Source organism: Oryzias melastigma, linkage group LG23, assembly GCF_002922805.2.
Source record: "Oryzias melastigma strain HK-1 linkage group LG23, ASM292280v2, whole genome shotgun sequence".
NCBI lineage: Eukaryota > Metazoa > Chordata > Actinopteri > Beloniformes > Adrianichthyidae > Oryzias > Oryzias melastigma.
In genome coordinates, this window is record NC_050534.1 from 7,129,795 (window position 1) to 7,156,358 (window position 26,564).

General features: G+C 36.8%; 1 protein-coding gene across 1 annotated transcript in view; it reads left to right on the forward strand.

Annotated features, from left to right (window-relative positions):
• The window catches only part of tafa5 (TAFA chemokine like family member 5), a 169,299-nt gene that overhangs the window by 53,802 nt on the left and 88,933 nt on the right, over positions 1–26,564 (forward strand). The window contains exon 2 of the mRNA XM_024286155.2: positions 7,867–8,016. Coding sequence (XP_024141923.1) covers positions 7,867–8,016 — 150 coding nt within the window. The remainder of the gene's footprint in view (positions 1–7,866; positions 8,017–26,564) is intronic.

Here is a 26,564-nt window from a genome sequence, read left to right on the forward strand (position 1 = left end):
TTTTTTAACTCATTCTATACCTCGTTTCTTTGTAGCGGAAGTTAAGTTCACTTTCTTTTAGTCATTTTTTAGGTCGGAATTCTGTGGATTGTCTCATTTAGATCCATAACATCAGACATCCGAATAAATTTGTAATCATCCAATGTCTTTATTATCAACCAACTTAAAGCATGATTAATTCTTGGAATTTAAAAGTTGGTACGTTTTTCAGGAAATATATCCAACTGCGACATCCTTGTATACTTTTGTCGTTTTACTCTTTAACAGCATTAAAGCTTCCTTATTTGACAGTTAGATTAAATTCACTGACAGCGGACTCTATATGCGGTTCGATTTTTGTGGTCATGTACATGGAAAAAACCAGAAAAGGCCATGTACGGGACCGTAGATCAATAGATTATGTTGTGCTATTCTAACAGAGTAACAGAGTCTAGCATTGGTTGACAGTTCTGACGCATGTGACTCTAATTGGAGTTTCTTCAGTATTTTTTATTAAACTGGTCTGACATGACACTATTCACTCTGTACACCTCTCCTTTGGTAACGCTTTGAAACATCAAGGACCCACTATTTCTATTGATCAACAGGGTCAAGACTGCAATAAAACTGAGGTTGCCTTGATTGTTTCTGTCATGTGGACATCATTTGAGGGCTTCACTCAAGCTCTATATCACTCACAAGTCCTTTTTCTTTTTTTCTTTTTCAAACATATAGCTGTAATTTTCTGTGCTTCACTCTCTTCCCTGTTACTCCATGCTGCTCAGTTGGCTCCACCAGTCCCTGATTAAGCCTGCTAAAAAGGATTCATTTAAAAACTACCCTGCCAGGCCTCAGGCTGGAGGGATGACATCAAAGTTCTAGTAATGTAGCATTTGGATCCAAATTACAATTTCTGACTGGCAGTCTTGGAGCCAGACTGTGTTCCCTCATCCTCAACAGCTGCGGCGTGCTGCAGTGATACAGCTTTTTGGTCTGCCATGTACAAGCAGACATACCTAGATACACACATATTGAGTCGTCTCCAGGAGAGCAGATGTGATGCCAGTTTCTAGCTATGTCAAGCTGCCATGCTGTATTTCTGTGTTGGGGAGAGCATGCGAAAAATATATATATATTTGTTCTCGACTGCCATTATATGCTCTGTTTTCTATGTCTAGAAATAAGCATGTGCTTGTCGTTGGCATCCAGATAAAAAAGAAAAAAGAAGAAAAAAAAAGCCACAACATCATTGTTTCCCCACGTCTCGGATCAATACGTTATATTTGATGCGGTTAAGGCTCCTCACCTTACACTGCATATTTTTGGCTCTGCTAGTTAGATTGCAGGGCTCCAGGAATGCCGATATCATTGCTTTCTCCCACACAAAGCATTGTCAGCTAACTGCCTGTGAGGAAGAAAGATGTGATAAAGCATTTCGAGGAAAGCGCTCCCTCCATCACAATGCTTTCAAACATAACGCCATGACCGAAATGTGTGTTGACGTCTCGGCATGTTGTAATGCTATTTAGGCAGCCCACTGGGGCTACATCTACATGCCTGAATGCTCCAGCATTTGTTAATTGCTTAGGCTTTTACATTCTAAATATAAAAAAACCTCTTTATGAAAATGGATAAAATGCAATTTCTGCTAGCCGTTTGATCTTCCACTTGTATACAATTGCTTTACCATGCAAACAGTTCGCTTAGAAGTACAATGAAATGGTAACGTAAGTAAATGTAGTGAGATTGATATTAAGTGAGCTCCTTCATGGAAACTTAAAGGTAAAACCAATCAATGAAGAATGAAGAATTACACTAGTTGAAAGAAATGTGTTTTGTAGTAGTTTCTAAAATGTTAGCAAAAATAACATAGAAATAAAACCCACAAACACTACCAAAAATGTCTATATAAATAAAATGTCAGTTTTCTTGAAAAATATTAATAAGGCTTAATTATATGTGTATTATGTTTATATATTATTTTTGATATTATTACACGTTACCAGCTGTAACCATCTGTAGAACCATTTTAGATTAAAATTTGTGGGAAGAGAAAAAAAAAATGTTTAGGTTTTCATCAAAAGGGATCAAGGGGTTTAGCCTATGAGAAGTACAGGGAAAAAATACTCTTACCAAGAAAGTACCAATACTACTTATGGTTTTCTTGTTTGCGTCTCAATGATAAAGCTAAAACTTACTTAAGCGTCCGTTTGTAATTCGTGGTTGTCTATTAAGTAATCAGATATTATAGAACTTTTATATTGTAGAACAATATTTTTTAAAGAATGTTAAAATAATAGTTTTATTTAAGTGTACACAAGAATTTTCATGTTTTAGTTAAACATGGACAGTTAAAAGCAGTACTTCAATTGTTAGCATTGATCTTCATTAGCTTGAAGCTTTAACAATAGTAATACAATCATTTTATCTTACTTTATTTCGCTACATTTCTTTTTCTGTCATCACTTCTTTTTCTTTCAATTCCGTTTATTTCTTTCATTACTAAGTATCTTAAAAGCTTACAGAGAGATAGCTATTAGCTGGGATCAGGCTATCAACTGGAGGAAATATATTAGCAGCAAGAATAGTACTAACATACTTGGTACTTGGTATACTTTCTGAAGCAAGTAAGCTATAGTAGAGCAATTGAAAAGTTTTCTTTTTACTTAGAAAAATCAATGTTCAATATCTTTCCATAGCAAGGTTTTATAGTTGAACTAAGACCGCTTCCTTAAAATCTTGTGTTTACATAATTTATAGCACCAACTCCAATGTATCTTTAGAGGTCTAAGCATACAACGGATATAAATTATGCTGTCAGTGCTAAAACATCAGTTTATCCTGGTTTTACTTAGTAATGGGAGTATTGATACCAAGGTATTGAAATATAGATACCTGTCAATAATTATGGTTTTGACAACTCTATTAAAGTATTTATAATTAAATAATTAATTCTTTTTTTGATCATTTTTGGTTATTAGGTGAATGTTTTGTACCAAAAAACCTCCTCATCAGATATATATATGTATATTGAACTGCTCCATCAGCCATGTGACCCAAGGAGCCGCACGTCCCACGTGTTATCCATATCATATCTTAGAAAGAACGATTTTGTATTTTTAATCTTTCTCATTAGAGTTGTTATCTGGCCAGTTTTTGATGGTATTTGTTTGTAGGATAACAAATCATATGATTAAGAAAAAAAAAAATCAGTATCTGTGTTTGTATCAAATATGTTGTGTTAAATTTATTAGTATTTAATCAAATCTTGAAAGCGTGGTATCACCCATCAATATTCTTTACTGCAGTGTCAGTTGTTTTTTTTAAGTACCTAAATTCTGATTTACTCTGGTCCGTCTGTGGTGCTTCTCCCCTTGCGTTGCCTTCCTGTCACAACCGCCAGTTAGTTTGCATTGTCTCTGTTGCGTCTATTGTCCACCCCCCCTTGTATCCAGAAGAGGGGTTTGTCCTGCCACCTCTGTGTCATCAACATCCAAAACTTTGGCAGTCGGGCCCCACGTCCTCTCAGCCCTCACGGCGTCCTTGTAAAATGCATATTTTGTGTCATTTTCTTTAGACTTTAAAAATTCCTGGTAAAAATGGACAAATGATTGATTAATAAACGTTCAAATTTTTTCTGTCAATGCAACCATCTCCAGTGTGTTTCCAAATAGATTCTATTTAAATAGACACAAGTGTAATTCAGGCATAATTCTTTCTTCAAAACATGATATTTTGTTGGTTTTAACACATTTGGGTTAACTTAGTTTGACTAAAATACTATCAAAAGATTTTTGCCTCATATCGTCATGAGAGATGGTCGGATAGTATTAGGCCTCCCCTCATATACGGTCCTGTTTACACTTTCCAAGTTATATAGCCAGTGTCAGCTGTCACAGCCAATGAACAACTCGCACCTAAGAAAATCTATTTAATTTAGTGCCTGTTAATTTTTTTGTTTCAGAAGGAAAATTTTCTTTTTTTTTCATGTTGCCAAGATCATTACAGTAAAACAAAGGCTAATAAAGCAAACAAAAAAAATAACTTTTCCACTTCAAAAACATTTTTTTGACAGAAGTTTTTTTTTTTTCTGGCAGATTTAGGAGGACACTCTGAGATACTTTGGAAGCGGTTCTTTCTTGTCTGGCTCAGCGTGCAATCTCAGCACGACTCTAATGCACTGCAGATTTAAAACCATACTCCAAAAGCCTAAACTAAGCGTTTTTACAAGTGTGTGCCTCTAAGCATTTATTAATTCCTTTTAGATTTGGATCTCTAGGGGCAGGAAAAAATGTGAATATATATTTTATATATGTTTTGTTGAAAAAAATATCACATCTCCCTTGTAGACATTTGTCAAAATGTCTTGTATGGCAGAGAAATTGTGATGTGCTGAGGAGCGGGAGGAGAAATAATAAAGCATAGGAGCATGTCAATAACATTACATGGTATTAGGCCATACGCTCTGCCACATGAATCTATCTTCAGCCTCAGTCAGTGCTTTCATTTCACTCTAGGGTGGCCACACATACATTTTAATCAGCCATTTGGCTGGCCAAGCTGACAACTGCTCAACAACAGAAGCCGATAAGGGCGATGATAAATCACTGCGCTACTGGTACAAGCTTTTGGGTTAGTTTGAGGACTCCTGCCAGTTGTAGATTTTTTCCCACGATTCATGAGGCTATTCCAGAAAATAGGATTACTATTTCCTCTCTTCATCATCCAATTTCCTCATGACTGGGAGGAAACTGGATGACATTCTGCATCGTTGCTGGTAAATAAATAAATAAATAAATCACAAACGTTGCCACATTATTTTTAATTAAAAGCAGACATTTGTGCAGAAACAAAAATGTGTTTTGATCCCCATGTGCACTCATGCTGTTCTGAAATGTGCTAATTGGAACAGTTAATGTTGTAAATTTGTTAACCTTTTTTGGGCCAAAAAATAATAATAAAATGGTGTCACTGTAGGGTTTTTCTTTAAGTTTCTAAGTTTGATTTAATGTCTTTTACAGCAGCAGCTTTTTATGTCCTAAAATTAATCTAAATACCAATCAATAGGAAAATAATTCATACTCACATGCATGAGTACAGGGGTTGGCTGGTACTGGTGCTCCAGGTTTTTTGGTTATCTGTAGAGAGTTGTAGACAAGAGTGGCTGCATTTTAAAGAGAGCACCGTATAGTTCCTTTGAGGATCTTGTGGCCACCGTAAGGGACATAATGAAAATGAAACCATGATCGTTGTGTATGTGGGAAGTGTATTGTGAAGTATTTGTAAGGTACTTGTGCGTTGCACGCACTTATGATGTACCGTGACAGTGTCCTTGTCCCGCATATGTGCCTTCTTTTCATCCTTACTAACCTTGTTACTACCCCTAATAATCTTTTTATTATTAATAGAGAGAAATCTGGAGATTCAAGTTTAAAATTAAACATAAATATAGCTGATAAATAAGTCAGCTGCAATTACCAGGGCATCATTTTTATAAATTTTCTACCATACTCCCAGAATAGAAACTTTACTTTTGTGATCTTTGAAACGGTGATATTCAAATAAATAACAATAATAGCTATTCAAGAAGTGACATTAGATTTAAATGTCTCTACTTTTCTCTAGATTTAAAAATGTTTTCCAGACTTAGCGATGTTGTGGCTTTAGAAAAGTGTTTACAAAAGTGTGTTTTGACGTGACACTCCAGGACTGTGAACGTTTTGTTTGTTTTTATTCACGGAAACCAAATTGAGAACAGTCTGAGAATAGTTTAAGACAGGTTCAGAATGGAGTTGAGACATCTGACAGTTCAAGGTATTTAGAACAGAATTGATAGTCTCAATCTCAAGTTGGTATCGGTATCGGATCAATACCGGCTCACAAATATTGATATTTTCTGATACAGAAACATTTTTAATTGAAAATATTGTATTAATTCTGTTATTATGTTTATCAAGTAATTAAAAAAGAGGTTAATTTAATGTCCATTTACAAAAAATATCGATATTGGTATTGATATTGACCAGTATCGGATCGTTACCTAAATGCTAAGTTTCGCCCAGCCCTAATTTCCACTGTAGTGTCTTTTAACACAAGCTACTGATACTCTGACATTTTCCAGAAAAGCCTTTTTACTTTAAAACAAGATTGTAAATTTGTTCTTTTACAAAAAAAAAAATTCAACATTCGACCAAAACGAAAAACCAAGTATAGTTCCTTGACAAATTTGGGGTCAAAAGTTTTCACCATTTTTAGTCTTCTGTGTTCAAAAAAACATAAAAGGAACTTGAAGACAAAAAACATGTGTCCTGTGGCATTTTTATCTTAGTTAAAAGCCGCATTAATGATTGTTTAACAAGCTAAATATTGCATTCGTGGAGCCCTTAACTCAGCTGGTGACCGCGGTCACCACAGGCACCTCTGTGTGGATGAATCCTGATAGATCCCCATTACCCTGGATGTGACCCCTCGCAGCTCAGTTCATTAAGCTAGCCACCCAAGTGTTCGGGACTCAAGTCCAGATTTAATCACGACTTCCATCCTCTTGCCAATCACAATTAGACCCAGATAAGCCCCTCCAGGATGGCACCGGGGAGGCCTCCACACACAGACAAAGGTTAATTTGCAAGCAGCAAGGGCCCAGCTACAAGGCCAAAGGTCACCTGATTGAATATATGGAGGGTTGGTGTGTGTGCAAGATGGTAGGACTTGGCAGCAATTACAAACTTCATCAGTATTCATGCGCTTCATTCGTGGGTAATAGGTGCATTACCTTGAAAGAGGCTTGCTGATTGGATGTGCCCTTTATGGGAAATAGCTTGTCCGGGAACCTAAAGATGGCTGAAACTTAAGACTACATTTGTGAAGGTTGGCCTTAAAAGTCTCCACAGTTGCCTTGGAGATGCTTGAACACAAAGCAGTAGGTTTAGTTTTAGGCTTAAACAGTTTTACTTGAGAAACCTAATAAATCCAGACATCTTGGGTATGAAGAAACTGATTAACTCTTGTAGGACTTCATGGCATTGGTAAAGAAATTGTGTTTTCATGAATAGTTGAACTAGTTTCTTTTCAATTAGGGGTGTGCCAAAATGTCAGTACTGCAACATTTTGTTCTGCGATTGATTATTGATGGGTTCTCACCTAGTATCAATGTTTTATTGTCGTTTAAAGAGGCTGTAAAACGTTATATTCCTCATCCTTCGGTGAGACATTCTTTTGGAGGTAGATAGCTGGCGAACGTTGTGAGACTGGCTGTCGTTAACACCAATGTGCCTGGCAGCTACTTGAATTATTTAATTTTTGTTATGTTGTTTACAACAGTTTTGGCACTGCTGTTCATGATTACTATTGTTAACAGTGAATTTAACTGATAATTTAAATCAAATGGTGTCAATTCTTGGCAAAGACATATTACTGATTTCAGCACTGTTGCACAAGAGTGTCTATTAATTGTTGCACAAAATAAGACAGTTTTTATTTTTTATTATGATTGTGTTCAAGGGATATATTTTCCTAAAAAATGTGTTTTCTATATATTGAGAGTTATTAGAGATGATTTTTACCAATTATCGCGATATCATCGATATTGTGAGTCACGTATTGTGTATCCCATCATATTGTAAAGTCATTCCCAGCCCTACTTTCAATACAACAAAACACAAGTGTATATCATCCTGTATGATGACGCTTCGTGATGTGTTTCACAGAATAAAAAAAACCTACAAAACAAGACATTGCATCTGTCTGACTGAGCCTACTGAGGGTTTCCGGGCTGCTCCACTAAACACGAGAATACAAATATGAAGGCGCAGACAGCACAGTTCATTCTGCCCTGTTTATGACTGAATCTCTCTGACCTCGCATCCTGTGGTGCAATGTCATTTCCAGGCCAGCTGGCAGCGGGGACATGCGAGATTGTGACGTTGGACAGGGACAGCAGCCAACCACGGAGAACCATCGCCAGGCAGACGGCCCGCTGCGCTTGTAAGAAGGGCCAGATCGCTGGGACTACGAGAGCCAGGCCCGCCTGCGTGGATGGTAAGAGGAGGGGAGATCCTGGCTTTGCTTGCTTTGTTTTTTAAGGGGCCACTTGGTGTTTGAGTAGTTTCCATTCCAGTAAGTAGCTTTGCTTTAGTGGGAACTACTCATACGTGAACACTTCCTGATGTGCTTGACTTTAGCACTAACCTGCGCCTGCTTTGGAGTACATTTTTGATGGGGAATCATGCAAAATACAATCTCGTCCTGAATCAGTCTGTTCTAGGGTTTGGTTCATCACTGGTAGCAATGAGGAGTACTTAAACGCTGCATCAGATCTCTTCACAGTTGACATCGTTTTAAATATGATTTGTTTTTATGGGATAGCAAGACTTTTGGGGAATAGGTTGTTTTTTTTCAGTGTGCCTTCCGAAATCATGAGGTAGCAAGAATTATGGGAAGCATGATATTTGTCCTTTTTCTATATTAGACATATGTTTGTAAGACACCCAGATATTCTATAGTCACGTACGCGTTTAACGCCATTTCAATGGATTAAACTTTACATGTAAAATTTTACAAAGTTATGCAGCAATCTACTTGACATTAGTTAATGACTAATATATTTAATTAATCTGTTGTGACCTAAGTATATATTGTATTGTGTACATCGCTGCAAAACTCTATTTATAATTGAGTTGTGATTGAGAAATGAACCAGTTATTTTATTCTGACATGTTAATTAATTTTTCTTTTTTTTCTTTTAATGCATTTAAATATTTCTGCAATGAGTTTAATATCTTTGTTTGATGTTGTTGTTTTGTCTACAATCAATGCTTGAAATCAAACAATCAATCAAACTTACCTGTAAAGCAAGGATAGGTAACTCTAGGCCTTGAGGGCCGCAGTGTCTGCATGATTTCCAGATATCTAAGTCCTACTCATGACTGATTACCTGGTTCAGGTGTGTCCGGCCAAACATGCAGGAAGCTGTAAGGTGTAGCATTACGGCATAAACTTGCTTTTAATCTGCTTCAGAATCTGCTGGAAGTACATTAATTGCGTAAATGGTTGAAGAGTAACGATAGTCGAAAATATGTAAGCTCTATAGCAGGGGTCCCCCAACTACGCCACCTCCACATTTGGCCCGGTCCCCTAAAAACACCATCAGGATTGCATGATTTTTTTTTTTTTTTCTTACAGTCGTAGCGTTTTGGACCATCATAGAGAATCAACGGGAAACGGATTAGGGGTTTTAACTAAAAACTCTTCGACTTCCGCAGCCACTTTTGGCAGGCCAAAAGATAACCTTTGGTGGGCCAAATTTGGCCAGCGGGCCCCACTTTGGACACCCATGGTTTATACACATACTGCGATTTTTACAAAAAAAAAGTTAGGGGACCCCTTCACTAGAGCTAGAGCTCCAGTTTTAAAAGGTTTTTGTTTGTTTGGGGTTTTTTACCCGTTTGTAAAGCCACTCCTACTCTAGGGGATCCAACACCAAGTCATACTGCAACTTTTTTCTTTTATGGAGAATTCTGAACACCTTTTAAAGTTTTGATAATTTACAATTTTTTTTCTTCATATGAAGGTGTACAAGCATAATACTTCTGTCTTGATGGAGTAATATTTCCACTTCGATTTCTCATTCATATCTGAGTGTTTAAAGATGACTTGAGGCCATAGTCAAATATTGGAGCTATAATAGGAATTTTCAATAAGGATCTTAATATAAGAGCAAACCACTCAGAGAAAAGGCCTAGAATACCATAATCCATTTGCAAATTCATTTCTTGATTTGAATCATTTTAATGAAGAAGACTACAAGAAGTGGGTAACATTATCTTAATATTCCAAGAAAACTGACTTTGAGATGCATAATTTTGACTTGATTGATCCTGTTGTTAATTTCTACTTTTACGTGTGTTTGGGGTAGTTTTTCAAATTTCAAAGTTTATACTTGGATCTCAGTGTGTCACCTGTTTTTCTTTTGAAATGGTTTCATACGATTTATGACAGCTTCCTGTTGTGAGAGCTTTTTTAATTGTGAACTAGAGCAGAAAATGCTCAGTAGTGGTTGCCATGGTGTCTTTTCTCCAGGCGCTATACTTACTCCACAGCAGTTTATACCTTCATACGACATCTTTGCCAACATCTCGCCAGCTTTTTTTATTTTTTGGCTACTCTCTTGATGTGGCCTCCACCCGTGGAGGGACTGGAGGGCGTGTGTGCTCAGGTGAAGAAAAGATACACAGCTCTGAGATGGACCTGTGGCGAGCCATAACTTCGGATGTCTTTGTTTTGCTGCGTCTGGCTGTGTCCTCACAGTTGTTGCTCCTATCTTCAGTTCCTGTGTTTTCACATGTGACCATGTGAGAGGAGGCAGCGTTGCACTGCCGCAGAGAAATTGTAAATGGGCCAATGAGTTGGAATAGATACCACAACCACTGCTAACACGATCGTCAAATCTGTTTGAGGGCGCTTTTACACTGGACAGTTTGATCTCGATTAGACTTTGTTTTCACAGATAATCCTAAAAACTATTCTAAAGTCTGCAAGGGAATAAATAAAAGTCTCTGATTAGCCTCATCTTGCAAATGGTGTAGGTTTCTATGTTATAAATATAGCCCAAATGCGATTGAATGTGATTACTTAAGAGGGACTACTCTACTCTACTTCCTTTTTTAACTTTTTTTCTCGATTAGTGCTTTTTCCAAGCATTAGTATAGATATATACACATTATGTACAGCATTTGACATTGTTCTACTAAAAGGAAAAAAAGAAAAAAAAAGGCTGATACAGGTTAGACAGGTCACCACTTGGCTAACCATAAGTATGTACCAAAAATGGGACGTTAGTAGGGCCTAAGTAAAATAAAAGTTTTGTTAAGTCCACTCATGGGTCCATCCACCCACCACTCACAAATGCTCTAACAGTAGTTGATGAACAATTAAAACCACTCCCCCTCATCTTACTAAGGCACTTATAATGAAAAACAAGGAACCAAACATGATATAAAAGAGTTTTAACATAATTATTTATGGTGATTTTGACTGTATAAGCAACTACGTCCCTTCTGAAACCACCCTTTAGTGGTCACTTGAGGAACTGCAACCTACTTCCTGGCTTGCTTCAAATATTGGAGCAGAAAGTCGTTTTCTTTGTGTGGACTATTCTACAGTGGATTAACGTAAACCACATCAGACTGATGAGTAGACATTTTTTGGGTATCCACTGACCGTTTAGCCGGTTCCCAGAAGGAACGTTCCCAGAAGTCTTTGCGAAAAACTAGCATACATCAATGGTCACTAGATTAGCGGATATAGACCACAATACATTGTGGTTGAATAATTTCAAACAAAAAAATGTGTTTAAATGTAATATTTGAATAAACCATCCACATTTTATGGGGTCCAGATGACCAAAGCCTTACATTAATGTGTTATCCATCCCATGACAAGTGTGGATGAAGGTGGACAGGATTCCATGTCTGCCAAAGACACCAGTGAAATCAACAACCATAGAAAAAAAAAGGTCAGCACACTGTCTTGAGGGGTCCAGATGACCCCAATGTCAACATACATAGGATAGCACAAGGGTTAGGGTTAAAGTGGGGTTAGTGCTAAAAACAACAAAGAAACAAACATAACATTTTTTAAGAGATATAAGAATACTTTTAATACTGAAGTCAATAGAAAATTGCTCCACTCTGGAACCTGTCTTTAGTGTTCACTTAAGGAACTGCAACATACGTCCTACTGGGCTTCAAATCTTAGAATGGAGAGTGATTTGCTTTGTGTGGTCTATTCTACAGACCACAGTAAACCTTAGGTAACCTAGTCCACGTACCACATACGTTCACATGTTGAGTTCCATTGCCACAGCAATTAATTCTGCTTAACTGAGGCCCTTAACTGATGGTTAGCTCAAATATTAGCTCTGGTCTTGAGAAGTTAAGGTGAATTTGTCAGAATATACTAGGGTGTATAAAATAGAAAGTATATAGGGAGAACGGGACTGATCATCCCCTTCCCCCCTCACGTTCCAACAGGAAGTACCCCCTGGTCCCAGAAGCCAAAATCCCATAGACTTCTATTGAAAAAAAAAGAATAAATCAGACTGATTTGTGAAATTTTAGGCTTTTTTATTGTTCATTTGTCAGACTATTCTTATGCACAAGTCTCTCTAAACTAAGAATATAAGGTTCTGTATTGATGCATGAAGAAACACATTAAAGACTTTGATTTTAACTTCTTTAAGGTCCCAGATTTCTTCTTGTTCCGAACAACACTTCCCCAAAACAAGCAGCAAGTAAACCTGCAGGATGTGTCAGGTGTGTTTCGGTCTGCTCCAGTGCACTGTGAAAGTAAAACAAACCAAACAAAGGTGGGAATTTTTCTGGTTCTCCAACCCAATCAAACCAAGTCTTTGTGTGAAAAAACCCTCAAAGCACCTAATCTATCCCTTATACCTTATACCTAGAACCACATTAGCCTTGTTGTCTGTGTCCCAGCCAAAACAACTTGATTAGTTTCTGAGTAAAAATAAAGTCGAAGATGTGAAAGTGTATGTTTGGAACGTCGGTGTAGTGATTGGACCCTTTTTTTTTCTCGTTTTTTTTTTTTGCAAGTAACCGACTTACATGTAATCAGCAGCAAATTGTGGCACTCTGAAGAATTTATTCTTAGATCTGCTTCCTTGCAGTGTGCTGCTGTTGCAGAATATTGCCTTACACATCATTATGGTGAAAGCTTACATAATGAAGCTTCACTCTCTACAATCTTGAATACATAATTTTTAAATTTCCTGGCATCAAATGAACTATTTTAGCAGCTGGAGTGTTTTGGTACATTTAGCTTGGGGTGCTACATTTTAGCTTCAGTTACATGGGAATCACTACATTCATTGTTAGGACCATTAGCTGTGAATTAGAACTGGACTGAGTGACCCCTACCCTCTTGTGTTTCAAACAGGAAGTGCCTGCTGGTTCCAAGAAGCCAAAATCCCATAGACTTCTATTGAAAAATGATTTATTATATTTGTCAGATTAACCATTCTTGCTCTTATACTTTTGTCATGACATTATTTCTTTATTCAAGTCATAAACTGGCTCAGATGCTGCAATAAAAGTATGTGGTCTCGTATAGAGGGTTTAAAACTTTTGATTTTCTTGAGTTTGTTTTCAAGAGGTGTAGACTTTGACAAGCTCACCCCTGAATGGCAAGAGTGGTCACCTGAGAAACTCCACAGACTTGGACCAATCACTGCTTACTGATGTTATATGGCTCTAACATGGGGGCATCTACATGAGAAATGGTGACTAAATTTACTTAATTTCATTAGTATCGGAAGAAAGCTATTTTCGGTGAATGATATCACACTGACTCTGTCCACTTCTTATATATAGTCAAGGGTTCAGACAGACTCTCACTTTACCATATTTTTTATTTTATGGTGCCCCGTCAACAAATAATCTATTATCAAACTTTTGTCATCTATAAGGTTCATCGAACTGTAAAGGGACATTAAGAGACACAATAAATAAATACAAATTGTTAAAATGTTATGATCTTGTTAACATTAATACTTTAAAATGTATGTAGTGTTAATATGAAATGCCTTCCTCCTAATTTAATGAGAAGATACATGAAAAGAAAAAGCAAATTTAATCTAAAAGGACATGAAGGGTTCAATAAACCGAAACACCGAATACTTCTAAAGGACCGATGTGTTTCAGTATATGGAGTTAATAAATGGAATACAGTGAGCACAGAAATTAAAAATGCTACAACAGTATCAAGTTTTAAATCCTACATTAAAAACAGTATAATCAATGATAACAAATCTGTCTAGTATTAATAACAACTTCTCATCCCCAAGGTATGGTGTCCATTTTACACTGGTTGATGTTGTAATTATAAATTTTGTTTTTTTCTTTCCTAATCTTCTCGTAATGTACACCAATTCGGCAAAATTCCTTGTATTTCTATTTTTTTATTGATTGATTTATTGATTTGTTAAAAGGGGCAGACAAAATAAGTTTTTCTTCTTTCTGTCCCCTTTTCATTTTTTTTCTTTTTGTTTCGATCATGTTTGAGTTTACAACTCAAGTTTATATTGTATGTTTTTCCTACTAATGAATAAAAATGAAAACAAAAAAAAAGATTCAGATATTAAATCATCCGTCAGTCTTCATTAACTGCGTCCTTGTTTTTGGAACCTGTTTGTGACACGATACATGTTAGCCACTTTAGAAGTGTTAGCATATACAAAATACCTGTATGTCCCAACCTTGTTTACAACATGTAAAAAAAAAAACAAATTGATACTGCTAAAACAAATGTTAATTTAACCACGCTAACTTCCAACCTTCCTAGTAACATGTAAAAAACAGCTAAGTCTGACACCGCTACAGCTTAGCTGCATTAGCATATACAAATTTCACCCAATCTTGTTTCTATCATGGAACGAAAAAAGACTGGTACCGCTAAAAGAAACACTATTGTGACTAGCTAACTCCCAACCTTGTTGGTAATACATTAAAAACAACACAGTCTGACAATGCTACATGTTAGCCATGTTAGCATATTTACAAAAAACACCAAATCTTGTTTGGAACACATAACTACAAAAACAGATACCGCTAAAACTATCGTTACTGTAACTATGCTAATTCATAGCCTTGTTAGTAACACATAAAAACACAGTCTGACACGCCACATGTTAGCTGCGGCAGTCTATTTAGAAAAAAACCTTGTTTGCCACACGCAAAAAAAGGCAAAAAGCAAACTGATAGCACTACAACAAACATTATTGAAGCTATGCTAACTTCCAACTTTGCTAGTAGCATGTAAAAAACGACAATATGAGACCATTACACGTCAGCATATTCAAAAAACACCAAGGCTGTGTCCAAATTCCCGCCTTAATCACTATATAGTGCACCATATAGTGCATTCACCATTTTCTAGTGCTGTCTGAATCTACTAATTCCAAATTGAGTGCACTCGAAATTTCCCAGAAGTCTTTGCGAAAAACTAGCATACATCAATAGTCACTAGATTAGCAGATATAGACCACAATGTATTGCTGTCCAACAAAAAAAAGTGTTTAAATGTAATATTTGAATAAACCATCCACATTTTCACCATCAGAATATAGTTATAAATAAACACAGTGAAATGTTCATTTTTATTCTGTTTTTACTTAGTGAAATCGATGACATCATATCCGGTTTTTAGAAAAACGAAATAAAAGTAGTTAGCATCATGTCCGAATTACCTTTAAAATCCAGCCCACTATATAAACCTGGACTATATAGTTTTTTTTGTAGTTAGGGGTTTGGGGGGAATTCGAACAAAACCCAGATCTTGTTTGCAACATGTAACAAAAAAAGACAGATAATGCTTAAACAAACGCTACTGTGACTACGTTTACTTCCAATATTGTTAGCAACACATGAAAACAGTCTGATATCGCTACACGTTAGCTCCATTCGTATATTAACAATTACACCAAATTTTGTGTGCAACTTGTAAAAAGAACAGACTGACATCTTGTAACTCTCAAAATTACTTCAGATCAACTAGAATGAATACATATTTAAAGCACTCCGAAATATAAGCCGCACTGTCAGTTTTTGAAAAGAATTAAGACTTTTAGGTGTGCTATATAGCGGGGAAATAGGAGTAATTTCTTTCCGCCGTCCTTATTGTCACACCGCTTCCCGATGACACGTCTTTTCACAGTGCAAAACCTCACCGCTTGATATTATTGCCATGCAAAGCTGCAACGCTCAAATCTTATTTGTTTATTCAAATTGGGGGGGCAGCTTCCGCTCTCCGCGGGGGCTTTTGAGAGAAAAAAAAAAGGGAGGAGGCGAAGAGGAGGGGAACGGAGCTGACAGATAAAACGTCAAATGCCACGAATGGGATTTCAATCAGGTTTAATCTACTGGAGTCCTTGAGGCCTGCTCGCAGTTGTAATATGCTTTTGCCTTGGCCTACATGATCGGCGTCCTTCATGCTTCAGATGCCGCTCACATCGGTCATCCAGCACGCGCAGGATAATCTCCAGCTCTGTCAGCAGCCTCACACAGCACCTGGTAATGAAAACAGAGGGAGCGCCAGCGATTCGTCCTGTGTTGTTGTGCACTTCTCATCTTCCACCTGCTTTGCGTGTTTATGGCTTTAAAGAAGGCGAATATGGAAGATAAGCCATCGACATGATAAGACGACCAGCTCAGAAAACACAAAAACTCCTCCAAGCTTTTCTCTATTCTCTCGGTTATACACACTTTCCTTTTTTTTTCCCTCTTCTCAGCTTTATGTGTTTGGTGCCCATTAGAGGCCTGTAGTGCAGACTGGTATTGCATAAGCTTTCCCTTCAGTATTTGCAATTTCATGCTCTTAAGCCACATCGCATCTGCACTTGGCGACTTTTAAGTGCTCCGATCTTGATTTGTATTAGGGAGGATGAGACCGCATGAGACGATCGGCTTTAGCGCACTCCGGCGCAGGCTGGAGGGAGGATGCAGGAGGAAAGAGAAGGCTCCGGAGGGGCTCATAGCCCTTCCGTGTGTTGTAGAGGATCAGCGGGGAGTCTCTGTCTGAGCTGGATGTGTTTGATGTCCTTTTTCTAAGATATTTGAGCTGATGAAAGGCAAAGTGGAGATGATAGCTCTTGTTATTTAGGACGTTTCCTCACCTGCAGCTTTGGCATGTAGACACATGCAGAGGATTTGTCCATATCCGTCTATGATGAAAATGACATTGGATTACAGACCTTTGGGGTTCTGGTAGAGTTTGAAACAGAATATGTTGGTGGTATCCATGTAGAAATAAGTCAAACATCCCCATTTATTTGTCAGGCTTAATCTTAAATTTGTGCTAATAATTGTTATAATAGTTAACTACCAATGTTACTTTTATTACATATTTATATATAGCATATGATCTAAGTATCACAACCAATTTTCAAAATTGATTCAATTACAGTTAATTCCGATATAATTAATTAAATTAACTCAAAACAAACTATGTTGAATTTATTGCTTATTTTTTAAAATTCAATTCCCAAATCAATTTTACTTGGTTATGAAAATACTCCACATAACTAATAAAATAGATAAAGTAGTTGCCCTAGCAATTTTGTGATACTTGATGCAACGACAATTAAGTTTTATTCCATTCTAAATACCTTAATCAATATATTAGCAGGAATTATAAATACTATTTAAAACAGTGATACTAGACATGGACTTTACAGTTTTTAAGAGAAATAAATCATAAAAAAGAAATTTCACAAAATAAAATGAAAGTAGTAAGTGACTTAATGTTGATAAAAAAGGAGGTTATAACTTGTTTTATTTTGAATTAAGATTTGGCACAATTCAAATAAACAGGAATGTATTTTCTCATTCCAACGCACAAAACTTGAACGTTATCTGGTCAATTAAATAAAGTTTCATTTATACATTTGAAATACTCACAATGAAAGCTAACACAAAAGGTGTTTTTTTTTTTTTAAACAGACAAAGTTGTCCGATCCATCAATTTAACAAAACATAACAAAATTCTATCAGTGAAACACACAAAGAACATAACTGGAAAATATTACTTGCATTCCACGGTGTGTTGAAGTGTTTGTTAATGCTTCAATTTATTAAATGTAATTAATTTTTTTTGCCAAGGCCAGATAAAATCTGATGCTTTTAAAGACTGAATGTAGAAAAATCACAGACTGATAATAAAAATAGCTGTGAACATGTATTTATCCACTCAATCCTTTTAATAGTAAATATTTCCCCAGAAAAAGATGTGTGTATATATATATATATATATATATATATATATATATATATATATATATATATATATATATATATATATATATATATTTAATATATATGTATACATATATATTTTCTAAAGATGGCCAGAGTCCAAAAGATGCGGCGTCTAATAAAGGCCAGGTCTTACAGGTGTTCGAGACGCAGGTCTCAAGCACCTGACACCGCGGACTCCGCGGGTGTCTGTGTCATTTGTGTTGTGTTGTGATGGTTAGAAAACGCTCATCCCATTTAGTGTTTAAACTCCGCGGAGTGGTTTACGCTGTGTTTTGGGGGTGGATCCTAAACGTTTCCGAGAATGACGCAAGGAGATAGTTCATATTGGAAAGACGGGTGCAGAAACAAGCAAACAATTTCCTGGCGGAGATGCAAATAAAGCGAGCGGCAAATTAGAAGAACTGGTTTGAACATGGATTGCAGAGCAAAAACGGAAAAGTGCGCATGTCTCCAGGAAAATGATCGGCATAAAAGCAAAGAGGATTTTGAATACTTTTCAAAGAGAAAAGAAACGTTTAGATCATTTCAATATACCCAAAAATGTTTATCTGGTGTTGTCTACATTTTGTGACTGAATTTTCCCCGAAAATAGCCATCACTATTCTGTCTGTGATAAAAGAAACATTGATCTCCAATAGATTCATGTCTCTAAATGTCAGGTATATTTTAGTCATTGATTTATTGTGAAATGCTTACATTTTATTTATTCAGATTTGTATCTTCCTCTAATTTTTGATCTCAGTGACATATTTTACTTAATCTCAGTAACTACCTCAGGATTTCATACAACTTAGTACAAGATAATAGAAGATTCTTGCGGTTTTGTGACATTTATGAGCTGTGATGGTTTTTATTCCTTTTATTTTTCTTGTCTGTGAGATTTGTTGTATATATCTTGTTTTTAACTTTTAAATAGTGGTATTTTTATGTTCAGAACTTATTTATTTTATTGTTATATCAATAAAACATCTCCATCGTGGATGTTCTCTTCTCTATAGACGTTCTTTCTTTGGGTGGCTTGCCTACGAGAATTGTTCCAGTGAATCAGACAGTGATAGAGACAATAGTATGCGTCAGACTGGGTCTCCGGGCTATTAGACAATCCTCCTGCTCCAATCATACAGCATCAGCTCACTGGTCTGATGTGATCCAGAGAGGAAAGGAAGGGGGACTAGTCTGTTGGGGAAACATGTCATGTAATCTTCAGTAGTCGGTTACGAGCTAATAGCTAGCAGCACATTTTCCGAGGGGATTCGGATGATCCGAAGGTGAATCTGGATGTGAACTCCTTCCGTTCGTTTTCTTAAAGAGACTCACTAGTACGACTGGAACCGGAGTTTGACAACTGAGGGCTGTGGCCTTGTCACGGGAAGCTAGAGGAATCTTGGGAGCTGCAGACTGGAGAGGGAAGCTTCTCCAAGGATGTGCTGCCTTAAATGGCTATGCAGCTCGGGATTTTGCATTGTTCTCTATATTGATTTCTCGGCGGACTTCCAAAAGTCTGCTTCTCTTTTAAAGTCGCTGACTTTTTCGCATTCACTTTGGTGCTATTGACATTTCATAGATTATATTTCTCAACTGACACAATCTATATATCATTCAGTATTGATAAAATATTGAATTGAGGGCTATGACAGCACAATAAAAAATACATGGAATCCCTCAAACTTGAGTACGTTGCACTACGGGTTATTTTTGGTTCAGAATCAAATAGTTTTAATCATTTTGTGTCTATTTTTTGGGGTTATAATGAGACATTTGATTCCACTTTATTATATGATAAAAAGGATAGGGTATGATTCAAAATTAAATATTACTGATTCATGTATGAGGTTTAAATAAATGATACCTTCCTTTTAAAAAAAAAAAAAGAAAAAAAAAAGAGTCTGAAACTGAAGTGCTATTATGCAATAAAGTTGAAGGGAATGAAATCCCCAAATACAGAAGACTCTGAAACTCAGATAAAAGGATATTTCTTCAAAAACGAAATAGATTTTACTCTCTGTCAAATATTATCTATATTTTTTTTATTCTTAGGAAAAGGGTACTAAAAATAAAATTCTATACTCTGTCGTATGTTACTACAATCCCTAATGCTCTGTTTGTTTTCCCTCTGAATGTGACACCTTTAAGGAAAAATAGATTCCTATTTCTGTGCATGTCTCTGTCAAAACCTCTGAAGCTACAGACATGCTGGGCATTGACGTCCATTTAAGAGCGCTCTAAACGTAAAGTTGCAGGTGGCTCAAAGCGATACAAGTTTTGCTCTAGGATTTAATTTTTTATTTTTTTTAAACTGCTGTATTCCGATAAATGACTGACTTGGTGTCATATGATTCTGGCCGGCAAAAACTGCAATTTTTTATCTTTGTCCTGATGATCAATTAAACAGTATACACTTCTGTGACTTAATAGGGACGTCTACCAAATCTGAGTCCCTGAATTGTCAAAGTTTGACCTGGTTTACCTTGAAATGCAAATTCAATGGAAGAGCGTTTTGTATAGTATATGTATGGCCTTAAAATAGTCGGTGAAACTAGCGTAGTGACACGTGAATATGATAGTTTAGAACACGAAAGCCTGAAATGTGTGTTTCACATTTCCACATTTAGCCCTCCAAACAGAGTTATGGAAAAATAGTGTCTTAAAACTCGGACGTCACTTCCACTCGTCTATAGTCGCTGGTCAGCTACATTACGTCTGGTTCACACTGGACACGGAAACGCTGCAAAGCGGCGCAGAACGGAAGCCGCTTCCATTCGGCGCCCTTGTTAACCTATGGTGTAATTCACACCAGACTTAAAGCGCCACGGTCCTCCGCAGCTAGCTCACGCCGTGCAGCGCTTGTTTTTGTGTCTGGTCTTTTTCTTTTTTTTTTGCGTGAGCAATCCACGTCAACCCTGGCAGGAAGATTCACCAAGACACATGAGAAAATCTGGTCAGTTTTCAAAACATAACTAATTTTTCACACTAAAATACCACCATTGAAAAATACGAATTTTTTTTTTTTTTTTAGACAGACTGTAGAGACACAGACACTGAGACACACACATTGTGGGTGGATGGGATCAACGAGAGAAGCAGAGAGCAGTTAGACAAGTCAAGATGGACGACATTAAATTAACTGTAGAAGCTGTAAATAACCACAGCTGAGCAGAAGCGTCTGTCGATCATCGTGAAAAACTACGCGTCTGGTGTAAACTAGAGATGAAATGGATTTTCCGTGCGCTCCACTGCGTGTAGTTTTGAACCCGGCGTTAGCATGGAGTTGCTAGTGCTTGGAAATATATAACAACAGCGGTTTTATAACTTTAAAAAGTCATACTAAAACAAGAAGTCATTACTTACATTTTAATGTAAACTTCTGTGCTTTAGGGAACAAACAACATGAAGAGATGTGCTTCTCAGCGGCGGAGAGTTGGCCCTATAACTATTTCGTACAACACTACCACTTTAAATGTCCCTACAATTGGAGGGGTAGGAAGAAGTCGTAGGGGTAGGGAAAGAACTCGGTTTCAGATGTAGACTTAAGCTACATTTATACTGGTTTAACCTGCAGCGCCTAACTATTTTTGGAATGAAAACAGTCTGAAAAGCTTGAGTAGCTATAGGTAAAATCCCAAAACATGTTTAAAAACCATTTAAAGGAAGTGTCCACTTGAACGAGGGTGTTGTACACTAGCAGACTGTTTTTTTTTCACGGTATGAAAGAGAATAGGTCTCAAATCGACTTAGATTATGCATGTTTTCTTTCCTATTTTAGCTCTTTATTTATTTATTTTGTATTTTCTTTATTTTTAAGCACTGTACGTCTGTAGAAGTTATTATTGCACCCTCCAGAGGGGCTGGTATCAAAACAGCTTCTATGTTAGTTCACACAACTTCCCCGGCAAATACCATACGGGTTTGTGTTCCGTCGTATGACAAGCACAAATATAATATAAGGAACGCTTGTATTTTCCCAGCAGGGTGAAAAGGCTGACAAGTGGAGCACATTAGCATAAAAATAATGCAAAGTGCCACTCTCTGTCTTTCCATATGTAACATAGTGAGTCATGGAGATTTTGTAGTGCGTTAACCTTGCCTTTTTCTTTTATGCTTTGGGACTTCTAGTCAAAATCATATTTCTTAAAAAATGTCTCGTTTTTAGCCCCTCTCTTTATGGCCTATCATTTGTTGAGTTGAGGGAGAAAATAGGCTGTTTAGTCAGAGATGCAACATGATATTACAAAGAATGTATCCAAAAAGTACACAAAATGACTCCATAGAAAAGGTAAACATTTAGAGGGAAAAAAAGATATTTTTAAAATGTCAAGTAAATGGATAATTATTGTGATGAATTTTTACTTGTGGCACATATTTCTGTAAATTGACTGGTAGTACTAACAGCTGCAAAAAGTCAATTTTTACCAATGAGTAACCACTGATACTACTATTATTTTACTTGAAATTAGTTCTGTAGTCTTTTAATTTATTAGCTACAACCAGGCTTTAGCAATTGAGAAAAAAAGTAGAAAATGTGAATCATAAATTCTTGATGTCTCTGACTGGATTTTATGTAGGATGGTAGGAATGGATGAATGGATTGAAGGAAAAGTATTAAGTTTGGATGAAGAGTGTGGGTTCTTGAATGTGCTTTTACCATATTATGGTGTTCACATAAGTCTGATATTGGTGCATGTGCTCACTATTGGAAGACTCTTGGTGCTAAACGTCAAAGCGGTGCAAATTTCGATTCAGGCTTTTTCTTTCACAGCTCTATTCTGATATATGAAAGACTTGGTGTCATTTTATTCCAGCCGGCCACAAATTAGTTTCTCCTCCATGATCAATTTTCAACCGGTTGGCGATACTGTGTTTTGAAAAGAACGTTAAATCAGAGTCCCCGATGGTTCAAAATCAACTGGTTTCACTTATAATGCGCGTTCAGCTGCGTGGATTGTACGTAGATCCCCAAAACTGACTCAAGAACTTCCATAGGAACGCTATAGTTTTGAACCTGGAAGCCAAAAACGTGCAACTACATACACTTGTCATTGTAAGTACTCGGCTGAAAATGCGTTTTTGAGCTTGGTGTGAACCTAAAATAAGGGAGAATTGAAACACTGGATGATGATGTTTTTTATATTTTCTGTTTGTTTCCTGCTGTTTGTATGACTTGGCTGTTTGCCTGTAAATGATGAGGAATTAATGTAGGAAACCAATATACTACAACTTTTGCTCAGAATGGACCATATTTTAAAAGATTATTGTATCTGATTATTTTTTTTATCATTTTTTACTGGCTTCACGGCAATGTAGTGGTTCAAATCCTGGCTGGGTCCACTCTTCTCATGCTCATGCTGGTATTTTCCAGGCACTCTGATTTCCCATAGACCAGGGGTCTGTAACCCGAGGCTCTGGAGCCACATGTGGCTCTTTGACCCCTCCTTTTACCATATAGCACAAAGAGATTTGAGCATAGCATTTAAAGAGAAATGAAATGTTTTTCATCTCAAAAAGTGACGTGATTGGACTTCAAGGCACATCAAGCGAAGCTGAACAGTCATGAATTAAGCTTTTCTCTACTCATGCATAAACAGTTGAAGGACAGAACATCAGTCTGCGAGGCTGTTGACTACAGTAGCCTTAATGCTCCAATAATCCATCAACAACTCAGTTTACCAAAGTTGGAGATATTTGACTTCTGAACTCCATGGACCATAAAACGTTTCTTAAGAACAACCAGAATTCATCCCAAAGGAGAGTATAGATTAAATTTTCTGTTTTTTTTTATTTTGTTTTTTTTATTGCAGGACTTTGTGCTATATGGTCCAACAAATCTGTTTAGGGTCATCTAGTTTGCTCTAATTTACTTTTTGTTTCACTAAAAAAACAACCTTTTGGTTCAATAATATATACTTAATTTTTCCTCATAATATCTACATAATAATTCAAAGATTATGCAAATACTGAGATTTTTCTAGTAAAGAAGTTGACCTTTTTTTTATGAATAATCAAAAAATTATATTTTAAATTGTTTTAATCACTTTTGGAGCATTCAGTAATATTATTTTATCAGAGAAATTTTAGTTTTTTTTATTTTTAGTTTATTGTTAGTGCAAATTGCTACTAAGATTTTCTTAAGTAAATCGTAGTTATTTTTTTTAGTGTATATGTACAACTATCTGGCTGAAATGCATCACGTTTGGTAAAATAAGCTGTACAGGTTTTTTCTTAAACCTCTCCTGACATTTCAGTACCAACTACTACTACTACATTTTCTACATTGAGATGTGACGGCTTCTATTGAATTGCTGTTGGTGAGAAATGGACCTGAATGGCTCTCTAACTGTTGAAGGTTGCTGACTTCTGCCTTAGACACTCCAAAACCATGGATCGTAGGTTAATTGGTGAACCTAAATTAACCTTAGTAATAGTCAGTAATAGACTGATGACCAGTTCAGGATGGATCCGCCTTCGTCCTACAGTAGCAACATTGGCTCTAGTAACCCTTGAAAGGGATTCAAGTGGTTCAGAACATGGATGGGTTGAATAATTTGTATCAGTTTACATGCAACCTTGTGAGTGCCGGTCGTACTAATACATCTTGGCAACTTTTACCTCCAGGAGTATTTTTCAGTAGTGACATCTCAGCAGCGAAAAACGCCAGATAGGCGCTGAGAATCAATTGGCCGACACATTTTTAAACTAATGATGCTTTTGCAAGATACATCAGAACTAATATTTACAATCCCCCAACCCAACAATCCACATGTTTAGACGCCAAAACAGACGGAGGTCCAATGTCCCTATCCCCTAAGGATTAGACCTGATTCGCAGGGAAAATGGAGCTCTACAAAAATATGAGTTCTTGAGCCAAAAATATTTTGTGTGTGTGTGTGTGCCAGCGCCACGTTTGTGCATTTCATCATCCAGCATGTAGAAAGTGGCTTTAATTTAGATGAGACACTAAAACCTGAGCTCCAGGAACCGTGATTTAGTATAGCCAAAGATGAATAAATACCCGTCTGGCTGTGTGTGTGTGTTGGAATAATTCGGCGTGTGTACACCAACAATAAATGTTTAATATTCCGGATGATATAGCTCATACAGATGTGTGATGATGCTTTCAGGCGAGCAGTTATGCTCCCTCTTAATGAAGCTGCTTTATCCGTTCTGCCCAGAACCCATCCAGTACATTCATAAATTTGCAGACGCTGCGTGATGAAGTGGACCCAGGTGTTCCAAGGTTGTGTGATGTTGATAACGTCAGCCGTTACTGATGCCCCATTGTTGCGTGTGTTGTTCTCTGTGTTTTATGATAATGAATGCAGCGCGGAGGAGAATGAGGCAGCTGAAGTTGTCTTGAAGTGCGACAGAAGCGCAGATCGGTTTATTAAAACACAGTTACATGAAGCATCCTCCTTTCTTTGCCCCAAAGCTTTCAAAACCTTGGACTATGTCCAAATTCACACCCCTATCCCTAACCACTTAAACACTATCGTGCCCTGGATTTTAAAAGCAGTTTGGACACCATGCTGACTATTGTTCTCTTGTTTTCTTAAACGCCAGATATGACGTCACCAATTTCACGAAATTGAATCAATATGAACATTTTACACCACTGTTTTTTGATGATGAAAAGGTGGATATTTTATTAAAAAATTACATTTAAACACCTTTTTTTTGGAATAATTGTTCCACTGCAATGCATTGTGGTCTATATTTCCTAGTGAGCATCAATGCACGCTAGTTTTTTGCAAAGAGAGATTTCTAGTGCACTCAATTTTGGAATTGTAGATTCAGACAGCACTGTAAAATGGTGAATGCACCATATAGTGCACTATAGTAAGCAGAGAAAGGAACTCTGACATAACTTTGGAGTATTTTTTGCTGTCCAAATCAAACCAAAAAATCATTAAAAACATTTAGAGGATTGCAATGACAACAAATTATTAAATGAAAATGACAAGATGTCAGAAACTGGAACACAGTTAAAAAAAAGTAGAATGTTTTGGAATTTCCATTAATTTCTACAAATCAAAATGAAATGTTGAAAAACAAAGCAAATTAAGAAACCAGAAAAGGTAGATACTATGGGACATAGCTGACCTTTACATTTTTTCAAAAGTGTCTTAGTTTTATGATTGGTATGGAGCATTGACAGCATAATCACTGGTCAGCTCAATCTCCCCTTCTCGTGTCACAAATAGAAAGTACCCACTGCTTCCAAGAAGTCAAAATACCATAGACTTCTACTGAGAAATAGACAGTTATATCTCAGTCATTTTATTTGTCTGATGCCTTCTTAGCATCTTCTTTCTAAACCTTTTGAAAATATTTTTTTTCTTTATCTCACATTATTCAAGTTATAAACGGACCAATCAGATGTCCCAGGAAAAGCATGTGGCCCCGCCTTGAACATTTGATGGACAGTTTAACCCGAGCTCGCTTTCAGCGGAAGGGGTGGGGGCTTCAAACAAGCTCACTCATGATTAATGACTGTAGTTCCCCTAAAAACGTAACTCAGACCAATTCGGACCAATCACTGTCAACTGGTTTTAAAATGGCGGCGCCCGTATCAGGAAGTAATGGTGACGGATTTGTCCTGATTTCGCGAGAAGTGGAGGTATGTCTATAGATGACGTCAACACCTTGCTTTGTCCAGTGGTAATGTATATGGCTATGATACGGAGTATTTCCAGTTTCACTTCAGGCCAAATAACTTTCAGTTAAAATGATGGACAAACATCGTCATCCAATCAGTGATGTCCATTT